Source organism: Mytilus galloprovincialis, chromosome 10 (assembly GCF_965363235.1).
Source record: "Mytilus galloprovincialis chromosome 10, xbMytGall1.hap1.1, whole genome shotgun sequence".
In the NCBI taxonomy this organism is placed as follows: domain Eukaryota; kingdom Metazoa; phylum Mollusca; class Bivalvia; order Mytilida; family Mytilidae; genus Mytilus; species Mytilus galloprovincialis.
In genome coordinates this window covers 77992112-78016303 of record NC_134847.1, presented here as the reverse complement: position 1 = coordinate 78016303, position 24192 = coordinate 77992112, and the positions used below count along the sequence as shown (strand labels likewise).

Here is a 24192-nt window from a genome sequence, read left to right as displayed (position 1 = left end):
GAATGAAAGGTTATTTTTTTTTGTGTTATTTTTTGTGAGGTACGTGTTGTTTAAGAGATAGGATAGATTACACATATGATTCTTAAAAAAATAAACCGTTTTTTCTGTGAAGTTATAGAGAAGCTAGTTTTTCGTTTAAAGTAAATTTGTAAAAAGATAAAATGTCTGATACATTAGTATTTTTTGTTCCGTATTTAATGGTGGTTTTTGGTCATATTATGGGTTGGTTTTTTTTTTGAAGATACACTCAATTATTCTAGGAAACATATGTTTTACGTAAAATTAGTAGAGCACCGGTGTAAATGAAGGTTGAATTAGAACCTTTGGTAAATGAAGTTAAGGGTACATTGAGGATACATTGTTTGCGTATTCTAGCCATTGATTATTATGGGTTTACGTAGGTTGGTAGTGTGTACGCACATTTGTTTAGAGAAAACAAATAGTCTATAATTTTAGATTCCAACCCCTTCTTCGGTTGATTAACATAAGTGATGTTAGTAATTAAATGGTGCAAGTTTTTTTATGGTGTTAGATTACGCCATATTTACATATTGTTTTAAAATAGGAAAAGAGACGTATCTTCAGAAAATAGCACATAAATATGTTAGGCCCTAAGGGATTTACATACTAGTATTGTTGTGGTAGATTGATATTAAATTAAAAAAAAAAAAAAGAGAGACATACGAACGTAACGAGAAAATTTAAGTGAAATAGATAATTGATATTAAAGGAAAACTAGCTTTACAGTAAAATTGAAATTTTTCATGAACACTTTAATATGAGGATTATTATTAGAAATTAAGATAAGAATAAGGAAATAATTAATTAAGGAGTTGAAGAAAGAATCTTAACGATGTGTCAGTTTGTTCATAAGTAGGCATGGATTTTTTTTGTTTTAGTTTTTAAGATGTTAGTTAAGTTTTAAAATCAGATTTCAATCTATACCCTAACGCTGAGCCGTATTGAAATGTATAAATAGGGTAGGCAGTAGGTTTGAAATTTTAAAACAAATGAAAAAAAAAAATATTAGATATATATAAAAAAGAAAGGGATCATTATAATAAGGACACTTTATACTATTTTTGGAAAAATGTAAAAGATTAAGGAGAACGACATTTTTTTTCTCAACAACGTGTCAAATATGAAATATAGTCAGTAACCAATTGGGCAAGATATAGTTAAAATTTTATCAATGGAATCTTAATTTTCTTTTAAGAGTGATGAGAATAAATCTGTGGTCTGTATTTTATGTTTAGCGTTAAAATTAATTAATGAGGAACTAAAGTTAAATAAGTAAAAGTATTACAATTGGTAACAAAGTAACACGTATAATTTTAGTATCATGTAGGTGTAGGGGTTATATAAAATGATCAAATTGATTTTTATTTTGTAAATTATTAAATATATTGCTTATGTCTTGTGTTGATAAACGAATCTTTGTTTTTATTACATAAGATTCTTAAAATTGTAGAAGTTGTATACAAGATTTATTTATTTTTATTTATTTTGTTTTTGTTTTAACCAGATAACTTGATAGTTTTTATTTTATTATACAAAGAAAGTGTTTTATCAAATTTAGCTAGGCTTGAATAACCAAGAGAACTAAAGGAGATTTACCAGACGATTGATGATAATAATAAAAAAAGAAACAAAGGGGAAGTTGACAATTTTTAGTTTTCCAAATTGAAATAAGTTTTAATTTATCAGTGGGGTTAAGGTGCGATCGTCATTGCAATAGCCATATTTTGTACTGTTAATTTATTAAGAATATATCTTGGTTAGCCAAAAAGAAAGGTGCGAGTTCTGGTTCTAATGCCACGAACAGTTGGCACAACATGGTGTCAACGCATTTGGTTGGAACAGATGTTACTGCTTCCAGAGAGACTGATGTTTTCCTCTTCGCCATTGCTCAAGGACGAAACTTAACCCAATGACGATGTTATTAACAGCCTCTTAAGAAGGACGAACTAACCAGCTAGATGCGTCAACTACTTCGTAATGAAGATGATGATGACTGACACTTGTACAAAGATTTGCGCCCTTTCCAGTAGTTGATGAACATTATACTATGATGGTGACGGAAATAAAACATTGAACTATGTATACTGAAATATTGAACTTATGATTCGAATGAACTATGTGTAAATATATCCAGATATTGGACTAGATGAATGTGATGAACTTATTATATTATGATATTGGACTTATAGAACTTTATATATATAAACTTAGATATGTGGTGATGGTTACCGGAAACCTTACAATAGCTATTAAAATAACCTACAGGAAGAAAAATACCGTATTTTATTGAACTTTCGTTCCATAAGTATGGGAGGCATTATGTTACACAATTGTGTCCCATATATTAATCAGCAGGAAGCCTTTGGACACTAATAACAATCTGTTCGTATATTATAGACATATATACCCTGAAGCCAATAAATGACCATGTCTACTGTGAACTAACATGTCCATAACCAGACGACTACGTAACCGGCCTACAGCTATGGACCGTTTGTAAGGACCACTGGACTATATAAGATCTCTCAATGGATTTCAAGGACACAATTCGATTAGACGACAATTCGATCAGGACAGATTGGACAGATTGGTACCGGAGATTCCGCCAAGGTCTCCCCCCTCGTGGGTAGGCTGGAACTCATGTGCTTAATATCCGAACGTACTACATCAGGACTGAACAGTTACACTATACGATCACGTGTGAGATATTGAACATTCGAACAATTCAACTTTAAAGACAGTTTGTGAACATTCGAACATTTGAACTTTAGAAACATTCTTGACTTTGTAATTACTTAAAAAAATAGTTAATCACTGACTGTGTCACAAACTGACCAATCAACTTAACATATAGGTTTCATTTAGAATATAAAGATTTAATCAAACACAGTACAGTCTATGTAATGCGGGGTTCACACATTGCCGATTATTGCTCCCGTTCTAGAACAGACAGCGATATGAAACGAAAAATGAAACAGTCGGATTACTATCCGCAATTATCTGGAATGTCCTATCATTGTCTGAACGCAGTCGTTTAATTTCGAACAGATTCCTACGGGTCGGGAAGGGTCCGAATAGTTTGGCGAAGCACCCCGACAGTTAGGTGCGTCCCGTAACATTCGGGGAAACTCAGCCGATTTTGTCTAGTCGGATTACAATCGTTCCTATGTCGTGACAGATTCTGCTGTATCGGATCAAAATCCTAACAATGTTATGTGTATTCTGGACGGTGTCCTGTGGAACGAGAATGATCTGAAGAAATTTTTCATTGCTGTTTTTCTGCCGATTGAGTCCAGATTGTGAGGATTTCGAACCGTTTTTGCCGAAACCGTTCCGGAACAGTCCCGTTATTAATACGAAATTCGTCAATAATACCCACGTCAGAGTCCCGACAATTACAGAATACAATACGACTGAGACCAGACAAAGCCGTTTGCAATGCGATAGAGCGGACATTAATATGATCACGTTCCGACAGTACCTGGTTATCCGGATTATGCCGACAGTTTTCGAACGGATAACTGCCGTCAGCGTTGGTTCACTGTCTGGTCACTGTCTGATCTCTGTCGGATTACATTCTGTAGAATCGGGACAGTCGCTATATACTCGGTCGAATTTTACCTGGCTAAAGATACAAATTGGATAAGAAGCGGAATGAGAACGCATTCTACGTCATAATCACGCTTGATATGATATTATATGGTGCTATATTTTCTCTATAAAGTGCGACGGTTTTTCCTGATAGAATAGCGATATGCTTTTATTATGAAACACTTCCTTGCGATATTTTCCTTAAAAAAACGCGATTCTTTTTTCATATGAAACAAAATATGATAGTATGACGCAATTTGTTTTAAAAAGATAGAACCATTGACAATTATTCATGATCAGTTCGATAGTATAATATGTTAATTTCACCTTTTGGTAAAGGTGATATATGTATAATAATATAATAAACCAAGTATACGCTTATATAGAAGTAGACACGATGTTCCATATTCCCTAGGTGTCGATCAATTTTGGGATGTCCAATTAATATTACCATCCTTCGCTGAAAATATAGATTCCTCTCTTTCATGTTTATAAGCATTTTTTATAGTTAAATACAATTGTTGAAATTAAAATGACAAAACTTTATCCAGAAGACTCTACAACGTAGTCAAAGTAAATGAAACATGGCTGAAGTTGCCAAATAATCTTCCGCAATAGTGCTGAAGTCAAATTGATGTAAAATTCATTTCTTTTTCTTAGCTAGATTTTCACGGACTCATTTTCACGATTTATTTGTTGAGACCATGCTTACACATCCTAATACGTATTTTGTTGCGAAGATAGAAGTAGGAAGTTCAACATTTTTTAGCCTTTCAAACATAATACAATTTAAGGAGCCTGTAATTCAGCGGTTGCAGTTTGTGGCTACGAATCTTATTTGTTTTCTGTTAATATTGTACATAAATCAGATTAATTGTTTGATTGTTGCATGCTTTACATGAATTGGCAAACATTCAGGACTGGTACATACATCTTGCCGTTAATTTCTGGTTTTAGTTGCTTTTTAATTGTTATATCGGGATTTTTTCCAACTTGCTACAATGTATATACGATAGAGGATAGCGGTATGGGTTTTTCTCATTGTCGAAGGCCTGATAATGACATATATTGCTAACTGAAAATGTCTTGGTGGCACTCGTATCACATCTTCTCATTTTTGTATCAATGATTAGAATGGGAGAAAAAAGGGGGATCTAGGAATAAAGATACCAACGACGCATATTCTATCATGATTCAGGATTATAATATTGATAATTGCAGTGTTCAGCAATGGGAAGGATATAGATTCAACCACTGCAACAAGTGTAATAAGATATTTCTCCACTCGAGACAGTTACTTTTAAATATTTAAAGCGGGAGACTTGCCGAGCTTTTTAAATAATTAAAATTCAACTGTTGAGAATAGTGAAATATCGTAAAAGACGAGTTATAGTGGCGAAATCTGTTTTCCTAATGATTTTAGCCTTCCTTTACAAAGATTTGAAGAAAGTTGTGTACTTTTTGTGTGACGTCGTTAGGCATAGTCGCCTTTTTATATGACGTCATAATAGGAAATTTCAAAAGAAACCAAAAACACTTGACGTCACAATTAAATTTCGACCAATCATTTGCCGAGAACAAATGTTTCACTAGTGAGAAGAACTATTTTCCTCGCACCGATCAAGGAATGTGAAAATAGCACAAACGTTAAGGAAATAAGTTTTCGGGACATAGAACACTGTACACAGTGAAGGGTGGGATGATGGGTTATGAAATAAGTAAAGAAATTAAATAATCAAAAAATGTTGTCATCAAGTTTTTTTTACTTGAATGTTCTTTTTCTTGAATGATATAATGTTAATAAGTAACACACTACAGCTTCCGTATATGTTCTGACTTTGGGAACACATGAAGGAACTAAATAAAATACATGGTAATCATATATCTTCCATTACTGATTTTTAATAAATATATGAATAAAATTTCAATTTCATTGTTGTCTTCATAACTATAAGATTGTGGGATATAGACTTATATATTGGATCGCCGTACTAAGGTGGCAAACACAAATCAATCAATTCAATTCAATTCTTTATTACTTTAAGCACATTATGCTTATCAGTGCAATAAATACAAATACATTTCTATAACACAACATGACATAATACATCAGAGAAGCAAATAAATATCAAATATTGACCAATAACAGTTTGGTCCTATGATTAAGTGCATTAAACAAGAATTTACACAAATTACGCAAATCTTTTACATTTTCAGTGCTGAGAAGTTGCACTAATTTGAACGACGATGGACGTCTATGATAATAAGGTTTAATAAACTGTCTCCTCGAGTCTCTATAGCTTTCACATTGTAACACAAAATGGAATTCATCTTCAGTGATATTCAAAGTACAAAGAGTACACTTTCTATCTAACCTATTTACCCCATGATAACGGCCTACTTCAACAAACAAAGTATGAGATGACAATCTAAGGCGAGTTAAATACACTTTAAAATTCATATGTTTAGTTAGATAATTCTGTAAACATACATTATTGACAATATATTTATAAAAATAACACTTGGATGAAACGTTCAGTTGATCATTCAAAGTCGAACATCGACAAACTATTCACTTATTTAAATCTCCTAAAGCATGACCAGTTTCCTTGTTAACTTCTATCTTTATATACAAGTCATGTACTGACAGAAACAAATCTAGATAATTGTATTTAGATATGTTAAAGATATATTCTGATTATTACAGACTTGCAAAATTTACAAAATCAGTCAGGAAATAATAAAAGCGTCGTCCTTTAAAGTATGGGTATTTATGTTTTGTTTATAACTTATATTTCCGTGTCATTGTTATTTATACTCAAGTTCTATACTTTTTAAAAGCGTTAAATGAATTGTGATGAACGATTTTTAAAAATATATTAAAAGAACCGTAACAAGGAAGCACTCCAATATAATATGAGCATAATTTGTAATTACATGAATGAAATACTTTAAAAGAAACAAGAGAAAAACACGAAAATGAAACTGATTTATATATTTTGTGCTGTATTTTTACTATTCGGGAAAGTGTTAGCCAAGCCATGTAAAATAGTTTATAGTGAAGGATATAAGAGGGCTGACTGTCGTTATCTGCAATTAAAGACAATACCACCAAATATACCGGAAGACATAGATGTGTTGGATTTGAGTGAAAATTTACTAACCGTCTTGAAAAACGATTCATTTGTACAATTTTCGAATCTGAAAGAATTGCTTGTGAGTAAGAACAATATAAATCGTATTGAAAAGGGAGTCTTTTATCCATTAACTAAGCTAACAGTATTGGATATTTCGGGAAATACAATAAGGAACATATCAAACCAAGTACATCCAGAAATGTTTAAGTTTTCAAGTAACCTCTACAAGCTGGACATTCGTCGGAATATGAAAGACGCAAAACTAATTCGGACTAATTATACATACCCAGGAGCTTCATTTTCTTTACTTTCCAATTTAACAATTCTATATATGGACCTTGTTCCGTACCCCGTTTTTGGACCAGAATTTGAAAGTCTAGTAAAGCTGGAAGTGTTGGGATTTGATTATTGTTTATTAGCTGCAATGCCAAAGGACTTGTTCAAACATTTCACTATGAAGGTACGAGAACTACACTTGATGAGATGCCATTATATACTTAGACAGGATGTACACTATGGTTCTCTTCAATATTTTAAGCATTTAAAGGTGCTTAATTTAGCGGATACACATATTCATTTAATACGAGCATTGGATTTATTGCACTCTTTTCAAAATACCACCATGGATGTCATAAACTTTCAACGAGTAAGCTATGAACTTCTAGATAATGACATATTTCCTTACACACTTGTTATTACAAGTGAAATGATGAAATATCTGAGGACTATTTGTGTTAAAACATTGAATCTAGCTGATAATGGCATTGTTGATTTTCGTGAGAATTCGTTACTTTCGTATGACCACCCAGCATGTTTTGAAAATATAGTACTATCCGCGAACAGGTTCACATTTCATATTGGACGAAAAATGCAAGAAATTCTTACTCTTATTCATAATTTAAAAAATATAGTTCTGTTTGATTTTTCGTATAACCCAATAAGATTTAGCAATGAGACGTACTTGCACATACCTAATGGTAACACATCATTCGATTACGAGGCCACTGGTTGTTTCAGTGAAGGATTTATCAATGGACCTGGTAGAACAATTATATCTCTTCCTCCGAAATTAAAAATATTGAGATTTTCACATTTCGTTAGACAAAGCTGTGGTGATGGTTTTACGGTGAGAAACTCGTCGTCATTAGAAAAACTTGACATGTCATATTACCAGTTTCAGAAATTCCCAGATTTAAAAATTGAAGGAGAGAATAATTTGAAATCGCTTAATATGTCTGGAATAGATGCATCTTTGTATTTAAATAAGAAGTCTGTACCACCATTCAACAATGTTGAGGAGGCATTTTTCAGACATGTGGAACTCGGAAAAAGTCAGGCAATCAGTAAATATCTTTTTACACTGATACCATCAGTACAAATTCTCGATATATCTTATAATAGTTTGTGGACATTACCGCAGGATGCATTTGTCGAAAATACAAAATTAACGGAACTAGACTTATCAAATAACGTATTGCACGAAGTTCCCGTCGCCATATTGGAAATAAAACAGTTGAGAAAATTAAACTTGCAGAATAACAATCTTGTGAGTATCAGTAAATACATCACTGATTGGTTAGACTCTTTATCCCAAAAGCAAGACATTATTCTTTTGTTAGCTGGAAACGTGTTTTCCTGCACGTGTGAAAATAGACAGTTTATCAGTTGGTTATTTAACACTAAGGTACAGTTAGACCCAGACGATCAGAATATCTCGAACAAAAACTATTCATGCAGATTATCAAATGGCGAAATAAAAGGCACTTCTGAGATATACGACCAGTACCACGAATTATATTCTGACTGTAATGCGGGAATATGGTTACGTTTTGGTATATCTTTACTCGTAACATTTACTGTAATTGCTTTTATATTCGCGGTAATCTTCAACTTCCGGTGGCGCATAGCATACTACATCTATCGTACATTTAAAACTGTTATCGAATCAAAAATGAATTTAAATTTTACTTATGATGCATATGTTGCTTATTCTGAGGATGCCAAAGACTGGGTTAAGTATGATTTGGCGCATAAAATAGAAAGAAGATGGGGACTTAAATTGTGCATCGAAGATCGCGATCTGCTTGCTGGAAAGTCTTATATAGAATCCATCGCTGAAGCAATTGGGTCTTGTCGGCAAGTTATATTCGTGTTGACTCCCGGGTTACTCGACAGAGAATGGACTCAATACGAAATAGAGAGAGCAAAGTATGAAATGGCATGCAAACATGTTCAAATAACAGTGTTAAATCTTGGAACTGCTGTACAAGAGGTACCTGCCGAGTTTTCGTCAATCTGGCATAGTGTTTGTCTGATAGAATGGTCAGAAGACCCACAGTCTGCAGATAACCCATGGCATAAACTAAAATTACGATTGGTCTTAAATAGATAATGTGTTCCACATTTGTTTTATCTTTAAATTCTGTGATCAATGAACATTATGAAACAATGGACCAATCAACCAATCAACGCTGTGATCCAATGACGAGATAATCACAGTAACCAGAATTGAATCTTTATTTTGAAATCAGAATTTATTAAAATACTTTCATTTGAGTTGGAAAATGTTTTTACCATTCAAATCTGGTCATATTGCATATGTATTTTAGAAGACAATCTGAAGTGACAACTATGACGAATTATTCAATTTTCATTGGAAATCATTGGAAAGTTATCAGCTTTGAAATAAAATGGTTTTACTCGATTGATTTTTTAACTTTAATTAACGAACTAAATTTACTATGCATTTCATATCAGCGTTTAAAAATATTAAAACAAACATTATAAACATATATGAAAATAAAATGTGGTTTGATTGCCAATAAGACAACGTTCCACCAGAAACCAAATGACACGACCTTGATAAAGAGGAAAAACCCATACCGCGAAGTCAGCTATGAAAGGCTCCGAAATGACAAAAAAGAAACAATTCAGAGGAGAAAACTGACGGCATGATTTATATACAAAACTATAAACAAAAAACAAATATGACAAACAACATGTAAAACAACAAACGATAACCCCTGAATTACAGGCTACCTACTTCGGACAGGAATATACAGAATGTGTCATTGTAGTGGGGTTCAATATGTGTGCAGGCGCGCGAATTTGGATATTTTACCTATTGAATCAATTGTTGTTTGTTTGTGTTTTTCCTCTGAATATGCATGTTATTTTTTGACAATTACAGTTAGGCAAGCGACCCGCAATCATGTGTTGAGTGATGATATGCCTCGATTATCCCAGAAGAGACAAAAAATGAAAATGGAAATAGGGAATGTGTCAAAGAGACGACAACCCGACCATAGAACAGACAACAGCAGGTCACCGATAGGTCTTCAATGCAGCGAGAAACTCCCGCACCAAGAGGTTTCCTTCAGCTGATCCCTAAACAAATATATATATGCTAGTTCAGTGATAATGGACGTCATACTAAACTCCGAATTATACACAAGAAACTAAAATTAAAAATCATACAATACTCATATAAAGGCCAGAGGCTCCTGACTTGGGACAGGCGAAAACATGCGGCTGGGTTAAATTTGTTTTTTTGAAATCTCAACCCTCCCCTTATACCTCTAGCCAATGTAGAAAAGAAAACGCATAACAATACGCACACTAAAATTCATTTCATTTTTTACTTGTGCATCTATTGCTTTAAATTTTGTTTTATATAGCCAAGAATAGAGTATGGAAACGGGGATTTTGTCAAAGAGACATCAGGTTTTGCATTTTTTCACACACATAAATGTATATACAGTGGAGATCACTTCTAACCTCTCATTAAATCTGTCAGAATCTGTCAGGAGAACTGTTCTAGGACAGTACGTAGAACTGTCAGCCTGACACCTTTTAGTCAGTTCTAGGTGAGAACTGTTCTAGCTAGAACTGATTTGGTCAGTTCTACCTAGAACTGATTTGGACAGTCCTACGTAGAACTGACCAAATCTTTGGTCAGTTCTACTTCTAGAACAGTCCTGCGGTTAGAATTGATTACAAATTCTACGGCCAGAATTGATTTATAAATTCTACGGCTAGAATTGATTTATAAATCCTACAACTAAAATTGATTTATAAATTCTACGGCTAGAATTGATTTGGTTTAAAATTAAGAACTCTTTGTCTAAATATAAAGACTTCGGCAAAATAGCGATTAATATAATAAAGAATTTTGCTATTTTGCCGGTTTTATCCCCGCCATATTCTGCATGTATGTGACTGTTCCAAGTCAGGAGACTGTTATTCAGTGATTTTCTTTTGTTGATGTGTTACATAAATTATTTGTTTTTCTTTCATTTTTTGAACATAAATTAAGCCGTTAATATTGGGGGGGGGGGGGGCATTATTATTTCATTTATGTTACATTTGTCATTCGGGGAGTCAGAATGACTCGTTTTACATAACAAAATTATCTGACCTTAATGTAATACGTTATTCCCGCCCAAACCACCAGGGACGGATCCAGCAGTTTAAAAAGGGGGGGGGGGGGGTCCAACTAAAATTTATTGTCCTCATTCAAATGCATTGATCGTCCATAAAAAGGGTGCTGTACAGTAATTCAGTTATAATTTAAGGTCAAGAGGGACTGTAATATGTACAAGTTATAGCAATATTGGAAAACAATGACCTCAAAATTTTGTACGCATGAATTTATAGTGCCAGCATGTCCTCTTTTTTTCAAAGTATTTTAAAAATCGTAAACAAATATCAGTAGTTTTCATACTTCAGACTGAGTCGTGTAATAAAATCTTTTGACCGCATAAATCTAAACTGACCTTATTTGCTCTTTCGTTCTGCAAATCTATATAGCTGTACAGTAATTCAGTTATAATTTTAGGTCAAGAGGGACTGTAATATATACAAGGTATAGCAATATTGGAAAACAATGACCTCAAAATTTTGTACGAATGAATTTATAGTGCCAGCATGTCATCTTTTTATTCAAAGTATTGAATCGTAAACAAATATCAGTAGTTTTCATACTTCAGACTGAGTCGTGTAATAAAATCTTTTGACCGCATAAATCTAAACTGACCTTATTTGCTCTTTCGTTCTGCAAATCTATATAGCTGTACAGTAATTCAGTTATAATTTTAGGTCAAGAGGGACTGTAATATATACAAGTTATAGCAATATTGGAAAACAATGACCTCAAAATTTTGTTCGCATGAATTTATAGTGCCAGCATGTCCTCTTTTTATTCAAAGTATTGAATCGTAAACAAATATCAGTAGTTTTCATACTTCAGACTGAGTCCTGTAATAAAATCTTTTGACCGCATCAATCTAAACTGACCTTATTTGCTCTTTCTTTCTGCAAATCTATATAGCTGTACAGTAATTCAGTTATAATTTTAGGTCAAGAGGGACTGTACTATACAAGTTACAGCAACATTGGAAAACAATGACCTAAAAATTTTGTTCGCATGAATTTATAGTGCCAGCATGTCGTCTTTTTATTCAAAGTATTGAATTGTAAACAAATATCAGTAGTTTGCATACTTCAGACTGAGTCGTGTAATAAAATCTTTTGACAGCATCAATCTAAACTGACCTTATTTGCTCTTTCTTTTTGCAAATCTATAAAGCTGCACAGTAATTCAGTTATAATTTTAGGTCAAGAGGGACTGTAATATACAAGTTACAGCAATATTGGAAAACAATGACCTCAAAATTTTGTTCGCATGAATTTATGGTGCCAGTATATCTTCTTTTTATTCAATCGTAAACACATATCAGTAGTTTTCATACTTCAGACTGAGTGTATAATAAAATCTTTTGACCGCATCAACCAAAACTGACCATATTTGCTTTTTTTGTGTGTCTATATAGTTGCACAGTACTTCAGTTTTATTTTTTTTTTACTGTAGTATATATAAATAACTGCAATATTGGAAATTGAACAAACATCAGTAGTTTTCATACCTCAGACTGACTCATGTAACAAAAATATGTGTCTGCATCAATCAAAACTGACCATATTTGACAGCATCAACCAAATCTGACCATATATGGCTACATCAGCCAAAACTGATCATTTTGCTTTTTTTAATGTAAAAATGTGCGAAGCGGGTTTTTTAATAGTGTGCACTACATTTTTTATGTTATTTCGAATAAGCAGAAAAAAATAATAAGTCATTTCTTATAATTTAATTCTAAATTCCATTTTAAACCTTGCCAAACCATGAAAAAACGTTGATGACATTACGGTCACATGACTAACTTATGTCTATGGGCGCTGATAACACAATAACGACAGAAGACCCGTTACATCCAAACTTAAATTATTAAATAATGAACCGTCACAAAAAGTGACTTTTTAAGTCAGTAGTTCATGATGGTTTTTTTCAAACAAAACTATTTAACGGCATCATCCAACACTCACATCACTGATTCATATACTTTATTTTAAAATGAAAAGTACATGTATGAGAAGTTCTCTTCTTGGAAAGGTATACTGACTATACTGTTAATATAATTTGAAGACGGAACATATGATTGGTTTTGTTTGTAGCCTTTCGTCCAGTGGCAAATATTTCATTCATGTTCAGATCGAGTATATTTTTCTGACGTTCCAGACTCCCAGATATTATTCATTATCGTTATGGATAAGTTTGGCAACGAGATAATGCAAATCTGAGATCTCAGTGCAAATGTACATAGTTTTCTTGCGTTTAACAACACTGTGTTCATTACTACATGATATCCCATAATTCATCCACTGTACAATTTTCGTTTGAACATTTGTCAAAACAGAATCTTAAATCATGAATGTAAATCCAAGGCAAACAAGGTAAATTAAGATTAAATTTACTTCAATTAAATGCAGAGTTATATTTACGAAGAGACTGTTAAAAACGGGGAACGAAGAAACGTAAACAATGATGTTTCATTTGCAATCTCATAAAAATATTTCTCCGATGAGTTGGATAACCTCCTATCCACTTCGATATTTGTACATGTAACTTTTGATCAGTAAAAAATATAGAAACATCTGCTATTATATATAGTAAAGTAATTGGAACTGATTTTTTCTTCTAAATTCTAAATTGCCCTTTCTGCAGTGACGTCATTTAGAACTGTTCTACAGTCCTGACTGATTTAGTCAGTTCTGCTGACAGTTCTACGGTTAGAACTGATTTGGTCAGTTCTACCTAGAACAGTTTTAGACAGTTCTACCCTAGAACTGATCCTGACAGTTCTACCTAGAACTGATCCTGACAGTTCTACCTAGAACAGTTCTAGGGTAGAACTGTTCTAGCTAGAACTGTTCTAGGACAGGTTAGAACAGTTCTATGACAGAATATTCTGACAGTTCTAATGAGAGGTTAGAAGTGATCTCCACTGTACGATTGAGATGTGTTACTTAGATAAACATGTTTAGATAAAACAAATAAAACAAAAATCAGATGGTTTGTTATAATATTTTGCATTCACACAGTTTCCTTCAACAAATAACGTTGAAATGGTGTCGTCTGTATAAATTATTTAATTGAAATGGTCTCATTTATAACATTATTACTAGTTAATGCAAATGGTTTCTTACAGCATAGCGAAAAACTATTAAGCAGACACGACACTAACAGAAAAGAACGCTGTATTTTTTAAAACTTCATTGGCCTTCTGTACGTAGATAGGTCAAAAGTCATTCAATCGGAACAAAAAATGATCTGTAAAAATCTTTTACAATAGTTTGTAAGATTGTTTGTGTCCACTTTTTTTTTTTTTTTAGAAAAATGCTGATTGCAGGATAAGATGAGATAATTGGTGAAAATATGTCCACCCAAGGAAGCGTATTTAGGTAATTTACTGTGAAGAAGGAACACATCTACACGCTTGACTGCCCGTAACTGTATAGAGGACCACATACATTTTAACTACAAAACTCTTCCTGTTAGGATAAAAAAAAATAAACACCAAAGCTTCTTAATTCTTTGCATATCTTAAAAAGAATTATTTTGAAAATAAACACAGTCAGTATTCATATTAAAAATATTTGTTGTCATTTTAGTAATTTTTTTTATCATGTTCAAAATATCATCATTTTTAATGTACGTTCCATTCCATTATAATGATTTAGCCAATGAGTACTCATAGTTTAATTATTTTCATATTATCTGTTTTCTTTAGAAATCGCTTTAAATGTTTGTACACAAGCTGTTTGGTTTAAGACTTGATTTATTTGCATTAAAACAAATGTACATGTGAAACATTTTGTTATACAGTTACTGTTCCTGTATGCAAATAGTAAGGACAATCCTGTCCATTTTTGTTATTCGGAAGAGAACTGCAAGGCTTGAGAAAGATCTCAATAAAACTCACTAAAAAGTCTCTTAAATGTAGTATATTTTCTTTACGGTTTATAGAGCTGGAGGCAGACTGAGATACAGATAACATTATTTTATCCATCGCACTTCAACGCGAACACAAACACACGAAACAAACAACAAGTAATCGTCACAATACCTACGTTGCAATTCATGAGCACGAAAATCGAACTTCATCGTCAATCATGCGTGACCAATGCAATTGCGAGTACCAACGCGGTTCAGTGTTCTACACAGATAATAATAACAAATAATATAAGTTGAGTGTTGGATTCTTGTATATACAACATGAATGACATTATAGATACAGAAACAACACATTGATATTTTTTTTATATGCGGCTATGATATGAAAAAAATAACAAAAACGGAAAGTGACCCTACATGTGTATTGTCTTTTACCTTTCTGAAAACATTTATAAGTGAAATGGTTATATTTTCTAAGATTAAAAATTCATAATTCATGATTATTGCAAAATACATTGTACTTCTATAATTACAAATTATATTCCAATAATACTTATATGATTTATTATCTGTTTAATATTGATTTTGAAGTTGTGCAATAGAAATAAAATAAAAAGTAAAATATATACATGATCATAAAATAAATGAATATATCAGTATGTTATTCTGAATCTACCACAAATAGGTATATGGAGGTAAAGCTTTTTGCGTTGATGTCCGTTTTTGCGGATACATTTACTTCACCTGGGTCACCTGTTTTTAGAGTAACGTCCCATGATTCACTGTTTTCTTTTTTATAAACCTTGCCATCGATTAGGATTTGTTCAATCACAGGAGAAGACATAACAAAACGAACATTCGAATTGGACGGGATATTACGTACAAGCGGCTCGATAAGATGGCAATTATATTCTTTTGTAGAAGAATATGTTTTAGGAAATGGAGTTGAGAATTTTGCGCCTACTTTGTTCAGAACTAAAATATTCATTGCCTCACTATGTTTGTCGTTGCCTTCCAACTCGCTGAAAATGGTTAGTTTATAGTATCCCTTGTTTATAAATCGTGCTTTAACACAAACCAAATCGTTTGATTGTTCTATCATGACAAAATCTGAACTTCTGCTTCCATCAGTCTCAAATATATTTGCAGAAACTTTAACAGTCCTATTTGTTTTTATTTTCAATTCAAATTCACCGTTTTTGCAGATTTGAAAAGCAGGTATTGAGTCAAAATTTGCAAAGCCTCGAATATTGCAATCATTAGACGGACCATAGAATCTATTATGTTCTGGATAAGGCATGAATTCGTCTTCTGTAGACGTGCAATCTATCATATACTCTGTCAGTTTCGGCATACCAGTTTGTGATTGGTCAATTGTACCGTAAACCTTGAGTGTATACTTTCCAATTTCTTTTGGCATGATAGTTATTGTGCATTTTGAACCGTTATCCTTCACCAATACCACAGAGTTGTTGCAGAGTTCGGTATTGCTATTATAAAGGTTTACTTTGACGCTAACCAGAGTGTTTTGCTTCGATTCGATTGGTATTGAAGCCTTTCTGTCAACTTTGACAACTTCATGTTTATGAGAAGGAAAAATAACACTCCATTCCCTTGCAAACTTTGTTGTTTTTAAAGTTTTTGAAAATTCTTCAAGAGACACCGGTCTTTTTAAAAGTTGCCATTCCTTGCTTCCCTCTGCATCATTATTGATGTAAGGAAAATGATCTTCTATGAAGTGTTCTGGTTTTGTTAAAAAGTAGAAATTTGAAAATTTCTTTACGAATGTTTTTTGATCATCAAGAGAACCAGCTCCCCATGTTGTCTCTATAAATCTCCATTTCCCGAGAACAAAAACAACATTCCAAGCATGATCTGTCTTGGTTTGATAAGATATGATAGTCCCAAGCTGATGACCATACCCTTTCGAGAAACCACTGATCTTTTGACATTTGATGTCATTTGCTCTGAAACAAAATATGTTATACATACAATTGACTATTTATTTGATACATTTTCGTATAAGAAAGAGATTGGGATTGACTGCATGATTGATTGATTGATGTATTGATTAATTGATTGTCAGTTTTAACGCCACTTGTGTCTATATCAGGATGGCCAGTTTGTTTTTAATAAAGGAAGTCTAAATACTCCGAGAAAAACCACGGAACAACGTGTAAAATTATACAAATAAATTCAAATTTGTTTGAAATATTCAAGCAATTTTTTAATAAATTTTCTTCTACTGATTCGAAATTAAAAACCTTTCACACCTTACAACTTAATTTATAGTTTTTTTTTCTACGTTTATCAATATTTTCATTTGTTTGTAGTAAAATTCAGAAAATATACTTAGTGATTTAAGAAAAAATGAAACAATTATAAAACTTTTTCCAGTAGTATATATTTAGGTAATGAGAAGGAAAGAAGGACAATTGAAATAAAAAGATAGTTTTACATTGTGATACGATCATTAAAAGTTCGGTAAGACATAGTACTTTGTGTATTGGTCGTTCCTGTTAGTAGAATACATAATTGGAAGAGCCTATCATGTCCTTCACACACACACTACTTTAAGATTTTAAAGCATCAACAAGCTCTCTAGCACATGATTAATAAAAGTATATTTAAATTTTTACTGTACTCACAAACAGAGTGCTTCGAAGAGCCTAGCGTATCCTTCACACACACTGCTTTTTGATTTCAAAACATCAATAGGCTCTCTAGCTGCCGATTCACCACCAAAGTAAGCTGTGGCATTGTAACTGAAAGAACATACATCATATACAAATAACTATTATATACTTTATTGATTCATTTTAACATTTTACCCAACAGCAGACTGATAAAGGTTATTTATCTGGAAGGATTTTGCGCGTAGAACTACCGATGTTTTTCTAAAATGATTTCCTGTAAAGTCATTCGCGTTTGGGCAATATGCATATGGTTACAAATTTCAAATCTTATCGGAAATTTATCGACACCAGGCTTGCGCTCAGCTACATAGGGATACGCAGATTGTTGACTACTGAACGTGTTACTAGCCTATCTGCTTTCTGGATCTTTTTAGCAGTTAGAGCAGCTACACGTTCAGTAGTCAAACATCAACGTAGCCCTATGTAACTGCTACGATATTGAAAGCAACCCTTCATGAATAATTTAACCTGTGGAGAATATTTATCGCGTATGACCATATACATGAATATCATAGCTGTCATAACTGCAGTCTCTTTTTTCACGCTTATGGCATTTCCACACAAAATATTTCACTTTTAATTGGTACCACAACAAGCGCCATTAGTCGGATTTAAAGCTGCTACCCCCCTTATTGTAAGTGAGTTTTTGATTTCGTTTACTTTACTTTTTATTACACTCGACAACCGCATCACATTCTTTACCGTTCTCGATAGTGTGTATTCAATATTTGTGATTTTTCTTTTCTTATCACTGTCACTTTCTTCCCTTTATTAAACAGAAGAACTCACCTAGGCTCAACTATCGGGCGTTTGATTGTTATTAACAATTGGAAATTTTACCATAGTATGTCCATGGGTAAATTGTATTCTATAATCGTAAACATTCCTGGACCAAATCTTATCTTACCTTATATTATTGCAGATCCACACATAAAAAGCTCGAATGGTCTCTAGTTCACTTTTGGCAGGTTTGGCCAGGTAATTAGCAAGTTCGTTGATGGAGTTTTCAACAGACTTTGGCGTCTAAAGATACATTTTAAAGTAAATCAGTTGGTGTTAACTATTGTACAATCGGCATATTTTATGATATATAAAAAGTTGTGTATTAAAGTATATTGGAAACGGTTTTGTATTTAGGTGAGTGCTTCATATGAATTTTACAATTATAACATGTCCTAATCCATCTTTAATACAATCTCACGTATATATTATATTTTTTTATCACTAAGTAAATGTTAATTTACGACGTCATGTACATGTATATTTGTGAATTTGTTTGCGTCATTTGATCTTGTTCTTACACAGCGTATGAGAACACCTCAACCATGATTTAGTGTCTTAAAAACATTCGACTGGTTTTGATATTAAGTTATGTGATAACATTAAGGGTTTACCGAATATACAACAACTTAATGAGATTTACAAAAATTAAAAAGGACACAATAAAAAAATAATTGAATCGTTCTGGCATATAGATTATCAACAATTCGTGACTATTGAGAGACTGAATGCCATCTGAGGTCATTTTAACCGCGCTGAAGTACGTCCATTATTTATTTTTCATTATTCAAAATTCAATAATGAATAATGAATAATGAACTAGTTCACCATTCACCATACAATATTATTAACTTATTAAGTGATGTATAATGAATGATGAAATAGTTTTTAATTCATTATTCAAGTTGAAGCGTTGAATAGTGAATACAAAATTAAATAATTGACTGACATTATTCCTACATTCGTCCTTTTGGTGTTATCTAACATATATTAAAATTGATATCAGAAAAAAACCCACTTTAAATCTTTAATTTTATTATTGACTCCTAGGAGTCGATATTAAGAATTGAACGATGGACAGTTAGTGCGTGAATTTTTCTTGCTACCTGATTGGAAGATATAACGAGACGTGAATAATCAAAGTTTATTGATTGGTTAGGACAATCCAAACCTAGTAAATGTCCTTCAATCCCGTAGAGTATCGGATTTGTCCTCTCTATTTTAGCAATTAGATTTTATCTGGTCATTAATCATGCATATTCATGATATTGGTTCACAGGTAACTTTTATCTATAAATAGTCGAATCTTCTGGAGTTTCGTAAACAACAACGTTAAACGATATATACTACTTCATAACGTGTGACCTCACGTGTGTGGTAAAATTTGTTGATTGATGCACGTTGCTATTCTAGTAAATGAATTAATCTACAAAGCGAGAGCACTTTCCATTTTCATCAGCTAAGAGTCGACTAGCCTTTTTTGAAAGGCTAATGCTTGTTTACTTATTTAGTTTCGGAGGATAAACTAGTGGGTTTTCCTAACTATTTTTAACAGAAATTCCCTGGTTAAATGTATGGACGACCTGAATACCAAAACATATATCCTATATATATCAAAATTAAAATACAAGATACGTTGTCCTCTGATTATAGATATAACAAGTCAATTGTGCAGTAATGATCATTAGAGGGGTGACGGAGGACCTAAATGCCAAAATACGCGTGAAAATTGAGAAATAGCCAATTTTGAATGATGAAATAGATATGTTGAATAATGGAATGGACTGCTGTAATCCTTCAGCTCCTTATTATAGATATACCTTATACTTCATTCGAAAGCTTTTTATGAGAGGAACAAAAGGTACAAATGTATATAGTCAATATGTTCCGCAACGCGTATTAGAGAAGTATCAAAGGACTTAAATGTCGAAATACGCGTGAACATTGAGAAATAGGTTATTTCGATATTTAGGTCCTTCGTTACTCCTCTAATATGCGTTGTGGAACATATTGACTATACACCTTTTATTCCTCTTTTAACACACTTTCGAATGAGGTATAAGGTATGAAAAATGAATAATGGACGTACTTCAGCGTGGTGTCATTTTAATCAAAAAATATGTATTTATGTCTTTTATTTCTGTTGCAAGTAAACTCGGTAGTTGTCTGACATTTTAAAAAGAGTTAATAGAAATATAGTGTGTAAATCAGATAGGATTTAAGCAATCCTAATATGATTCGTGGTGAAATTTGTGTGTGCATATATGTATTCACACTGATGTAGACTGTATAAAGTCTTGATCTATATATGCAATGTATGATACACCACAATAACGAAAAATTAATACCAACAATTTAAAGAAAACATACTAGTATTTTGTTTAAAAGATGACTATTGATGATAAAAACTTAAATTAAATGTATATGAAAAGAAAGAAACTATTGTTACAATATATCAAAATAAATACTAGTTATAACATTTTAAAAACTATTAAAAGAGGTGTTTAGTGAATTAAGTTGTTCTTAATAATTGATAAAATGTAGGGTCGTTGAGCAACACGCTGTAATGCATAGGCTACACAAAGACGCAGGGGGTAAACAATTATATTTAAAAAAAAAATGTTAAATGATAAGCAAGTAATTATTATTATCATTAACGTTACAATAGGACACGCATATACTTGGATGAGTCTAAGATTTTGTTTTCTGTGCAAATTTTCAAATCTCCAATCTCAACTACTTTTTTGTCATGTTTACCAAATTAAAGCATTCGTTGCATTTAATGTTTTTTGGGGTTTATTTTCATCACAAAAGCCAATGGAATAAAAGATAAAACTTATCGAAAGAAAAAAGGCAGAGACATGACTTAATCATCGAAAGTCAACTTCGATTGACCATGAGAAAGCTGGAACCTTTTTAACTTTTTGAAAATATGAACAAAAGTAAATCCTACCGTGTGTAAGTAGTAACGTTGCTTAATGATTATAAATACCTGTCTAGCATGTTCATCTATATCTTTGAAATCGTCGAAGTCAAGTTTAAAATCATCGGCTTTTGCTGACGGTTTTACTTTATCACTGCTCGGTGTTCTGGTTTTGTCATTGTTCGATGTCTTTACTTTTGACGACTTTACAATTTGTGATCTATTGACAGCTGTTGCAGAATTGGGATTTCTTCGAACCTCCTTAGTTTTAACTTTTTCGATTGACTGTTCCGTGCCAGATGACGAAGATGAACCACATCCCATGGCTACAGCTTAATTATTAGTATCTCTGAAACAGAGATGGTACTCATTCGGGTTTAACTAAACCATATGGTTTTGATTCATAACATTATTTAAAATCAATTGCAAAATATGTAAAGTTTACATTCAGATATTTTGTTTCATTATTATTCTGCAGTATCATGTATTTGCCTTTTAACAGATGTTATTGTTAAAATCAATGAAGGATAGAAAACTTAATTCAAATAGTTAGTGTGTGTGTGTGTGTGTGGTGGAAGGGGGGGGGGGTTAAAATTGCTGCAAGTTTTGTTTAACTGACATCGATTTTATATATATCCTTATTGGTCAATCAACTTTTCCCACATTAAGTTAAGAGGGGGTAGGGTGGTCAGTAAAAAAACTATATGAATTAAGTTTTTTTTTTTTATCCTACATTGTACTTTTGATGTCGTCCCTTATATAAACAAATAAATATGAAATAACTATGACTTACCTAAGTTAGTAAAGGTCGTCTAATTACTGGACAGGTTTTGATATTGAAGTAAACGATCAAATTAAAAGCCGCTATATCTTTTGAAAACTCGATGTATATAATTATATTTATATATGTTTAAATCCTTAACAACAAAATGTGTACACAAAACTCTCAATTACTTCTGTAAATATTTGTTAATTATAACATGTTTTGAGATCAATTTAAACAGTTAAAAAACAAAAACGTACGAATTTAGATTTCGACTTTGTTTTTTGTTTGTTCAGTAATAAATAGTACGGTGTCAAGTAGGTTATATCTATGTAAACAGAATGATAGAACGAGCAGTCACCTGTATTGTACATCACGAAAAACTTTAGTCTTGTTTTGAAGATAGATATCATGCTATTCGATTAAACTTAAGCCTTGAATGAAGTGGTGTACATTAACATTACCAATTAAAATTATAGTTAAGATCAATAGGGGTCTTAAAAAATAACATTTATTAACATTAAGATGCGTAATTACAACATCTAATGGAATCATGCTCCGGAAATATTGTTTTATATTTAGTGTGTTACGATTAGAATGAAATTCAAAACAGTGTGGCTGTGGCCATTGATTGACACATTAAATTCATCCATTGACTGGGACAATTTAGGTGAACGTTTGTATGTAACGACCATTGCTCACTGTGTACTTTTTAAAGACGCTTAAACTATGGGGTCACCAAAGGTCCTCAACACCTTAATAAAGTATTTCGAAAAATTAATCAGGAATAACACGATGTTTTGATTTATATCAATTGTATAAATAAAAACATAAAGGTTATTCCTGATTAATTTTTCGAATTATTTTATAATTAAAGGCGTTAAGAAACCTTTGGTGACCCAATAGTTTAAATGTCTATCGTAGGTACGTCGTGAACAGTGGTCGTTACAGACACACGTTCACGTAAATTGTCCCAGTCAATGGATGAATTTAATGTGTCAATCAATGGCCACAGCCACACTGTTTTGAATTTCATTCTATGTCTGATTACCAGAGCACGTTGACCAATACCATTTCTTTAAACATGTGAACACTGACAAACTCTACTACATATAAGTATATTAATTTTATTCAAATCTTAGATTGAGATCTGCAAATATATTTGAAAAACAGACAAGAAATTGGTACACTAATATTAAAAACCAAATCATGTTTCATTAAAAAGATAATAACAGTTCGGAGGCATAAAACATGTAAAAGGCAATATAATAAGTATAAATGTACATGTATGAAGCTTTAGTTTAATCAAGTCATTTAAAACAGAAAATGCCCATTGAATACTTGTGTCCACCTATTTTCAACATTGAATACAAGGATGGAATATATAGCAAATTCTGGACTCCTTCAGCTATTGGAAATCTATGAAAATGTTAAATATAATTGTAAACTTAACATCTGACATTGCAAATAACATTGGAAACACTGAGCGTCTAAAACCTGTTCATTTTCCTCTTGAAGTTGAGCTGTAACCAAAATGGAGTCACAATTATAATTCTTAGTTTGTACTTGGGCTAGCAACTGATTACTTGTTCTCAATTCATTTTATAGGAAAAGAACAATGCGTAGGTGCCTTGAACTACATGAGAAATTCCTTTTTGTTCGCCAATAGATCATCATATGGACTATTTTTTCGCAATTATAAGTTAGACATCATACATGTACTCCACTTTATTCATACATGTATATAAGTTATGCGTTTACTTTTCTACATTGGCTAGAGGTATAGGGGGAGGGTTGAGATCTCACAAACATGTTTAACCCCGCCGCATTTTTGCGCCTGTCCCAAGTCAGGAGTCTCTGGCCTTTGTTAGTCTTGTATTATTTTAATTTTAGTTTCTTGTGTACAATTTGGAAATTAGTATGGCGTTCATTATCACTGAACTAGTATATATTTGTTTAGGGGCCAGTTGAAGGACGCCTCCGTGTGC

At 32.4% G+C, this 24192-nt stretch overlaps 1 protein-coding gene across 2 annotated transcripts; it reads right to left on the bottom strand.

Moving 5' to 3' along the window:
- Positions 1 to 15335: 15335 nt before the first annotated feature.
- Positions 15336 to 22480, bottom strand: LOC143048451 (kyphoscoliosis peptidase-like). 2 transcript variants are annotated; one of them, XM_076222139.1, is made up of 5 exons: positions 22396 to 22480; positions 21511 to 21790; positions 18646 to 18761; positions 17691 to 17807; positions 15336 to 17009 (listed from the first exon to the last, which is right to left on the bottom strand). In XM_076222139.1, exons 2-5 carry the CDS (start codon positions 21763 to 21765, stop codon positions 15704 to 15706), a joined length of 1794 nt encoding a protein of 597 aa, XP_076078254.1. In that variant the 5' UTR covers positions 21766 to 21790; positions 22396 to 22480; the 3' UTR covers positions 15336 to 15703. The 2 variants fall into 2 exon arrangements, with proteins under 2 accessions (XP_076078254.1, XP_076078253.1); XM_076222138.1 differs by lacking the exon at positions 22396 to 22480 and adding an exon at positions 22235 to 22389.
- Between the last annotated feature and the right edge of the window lie 1712 nt (positions 22481 to 24192).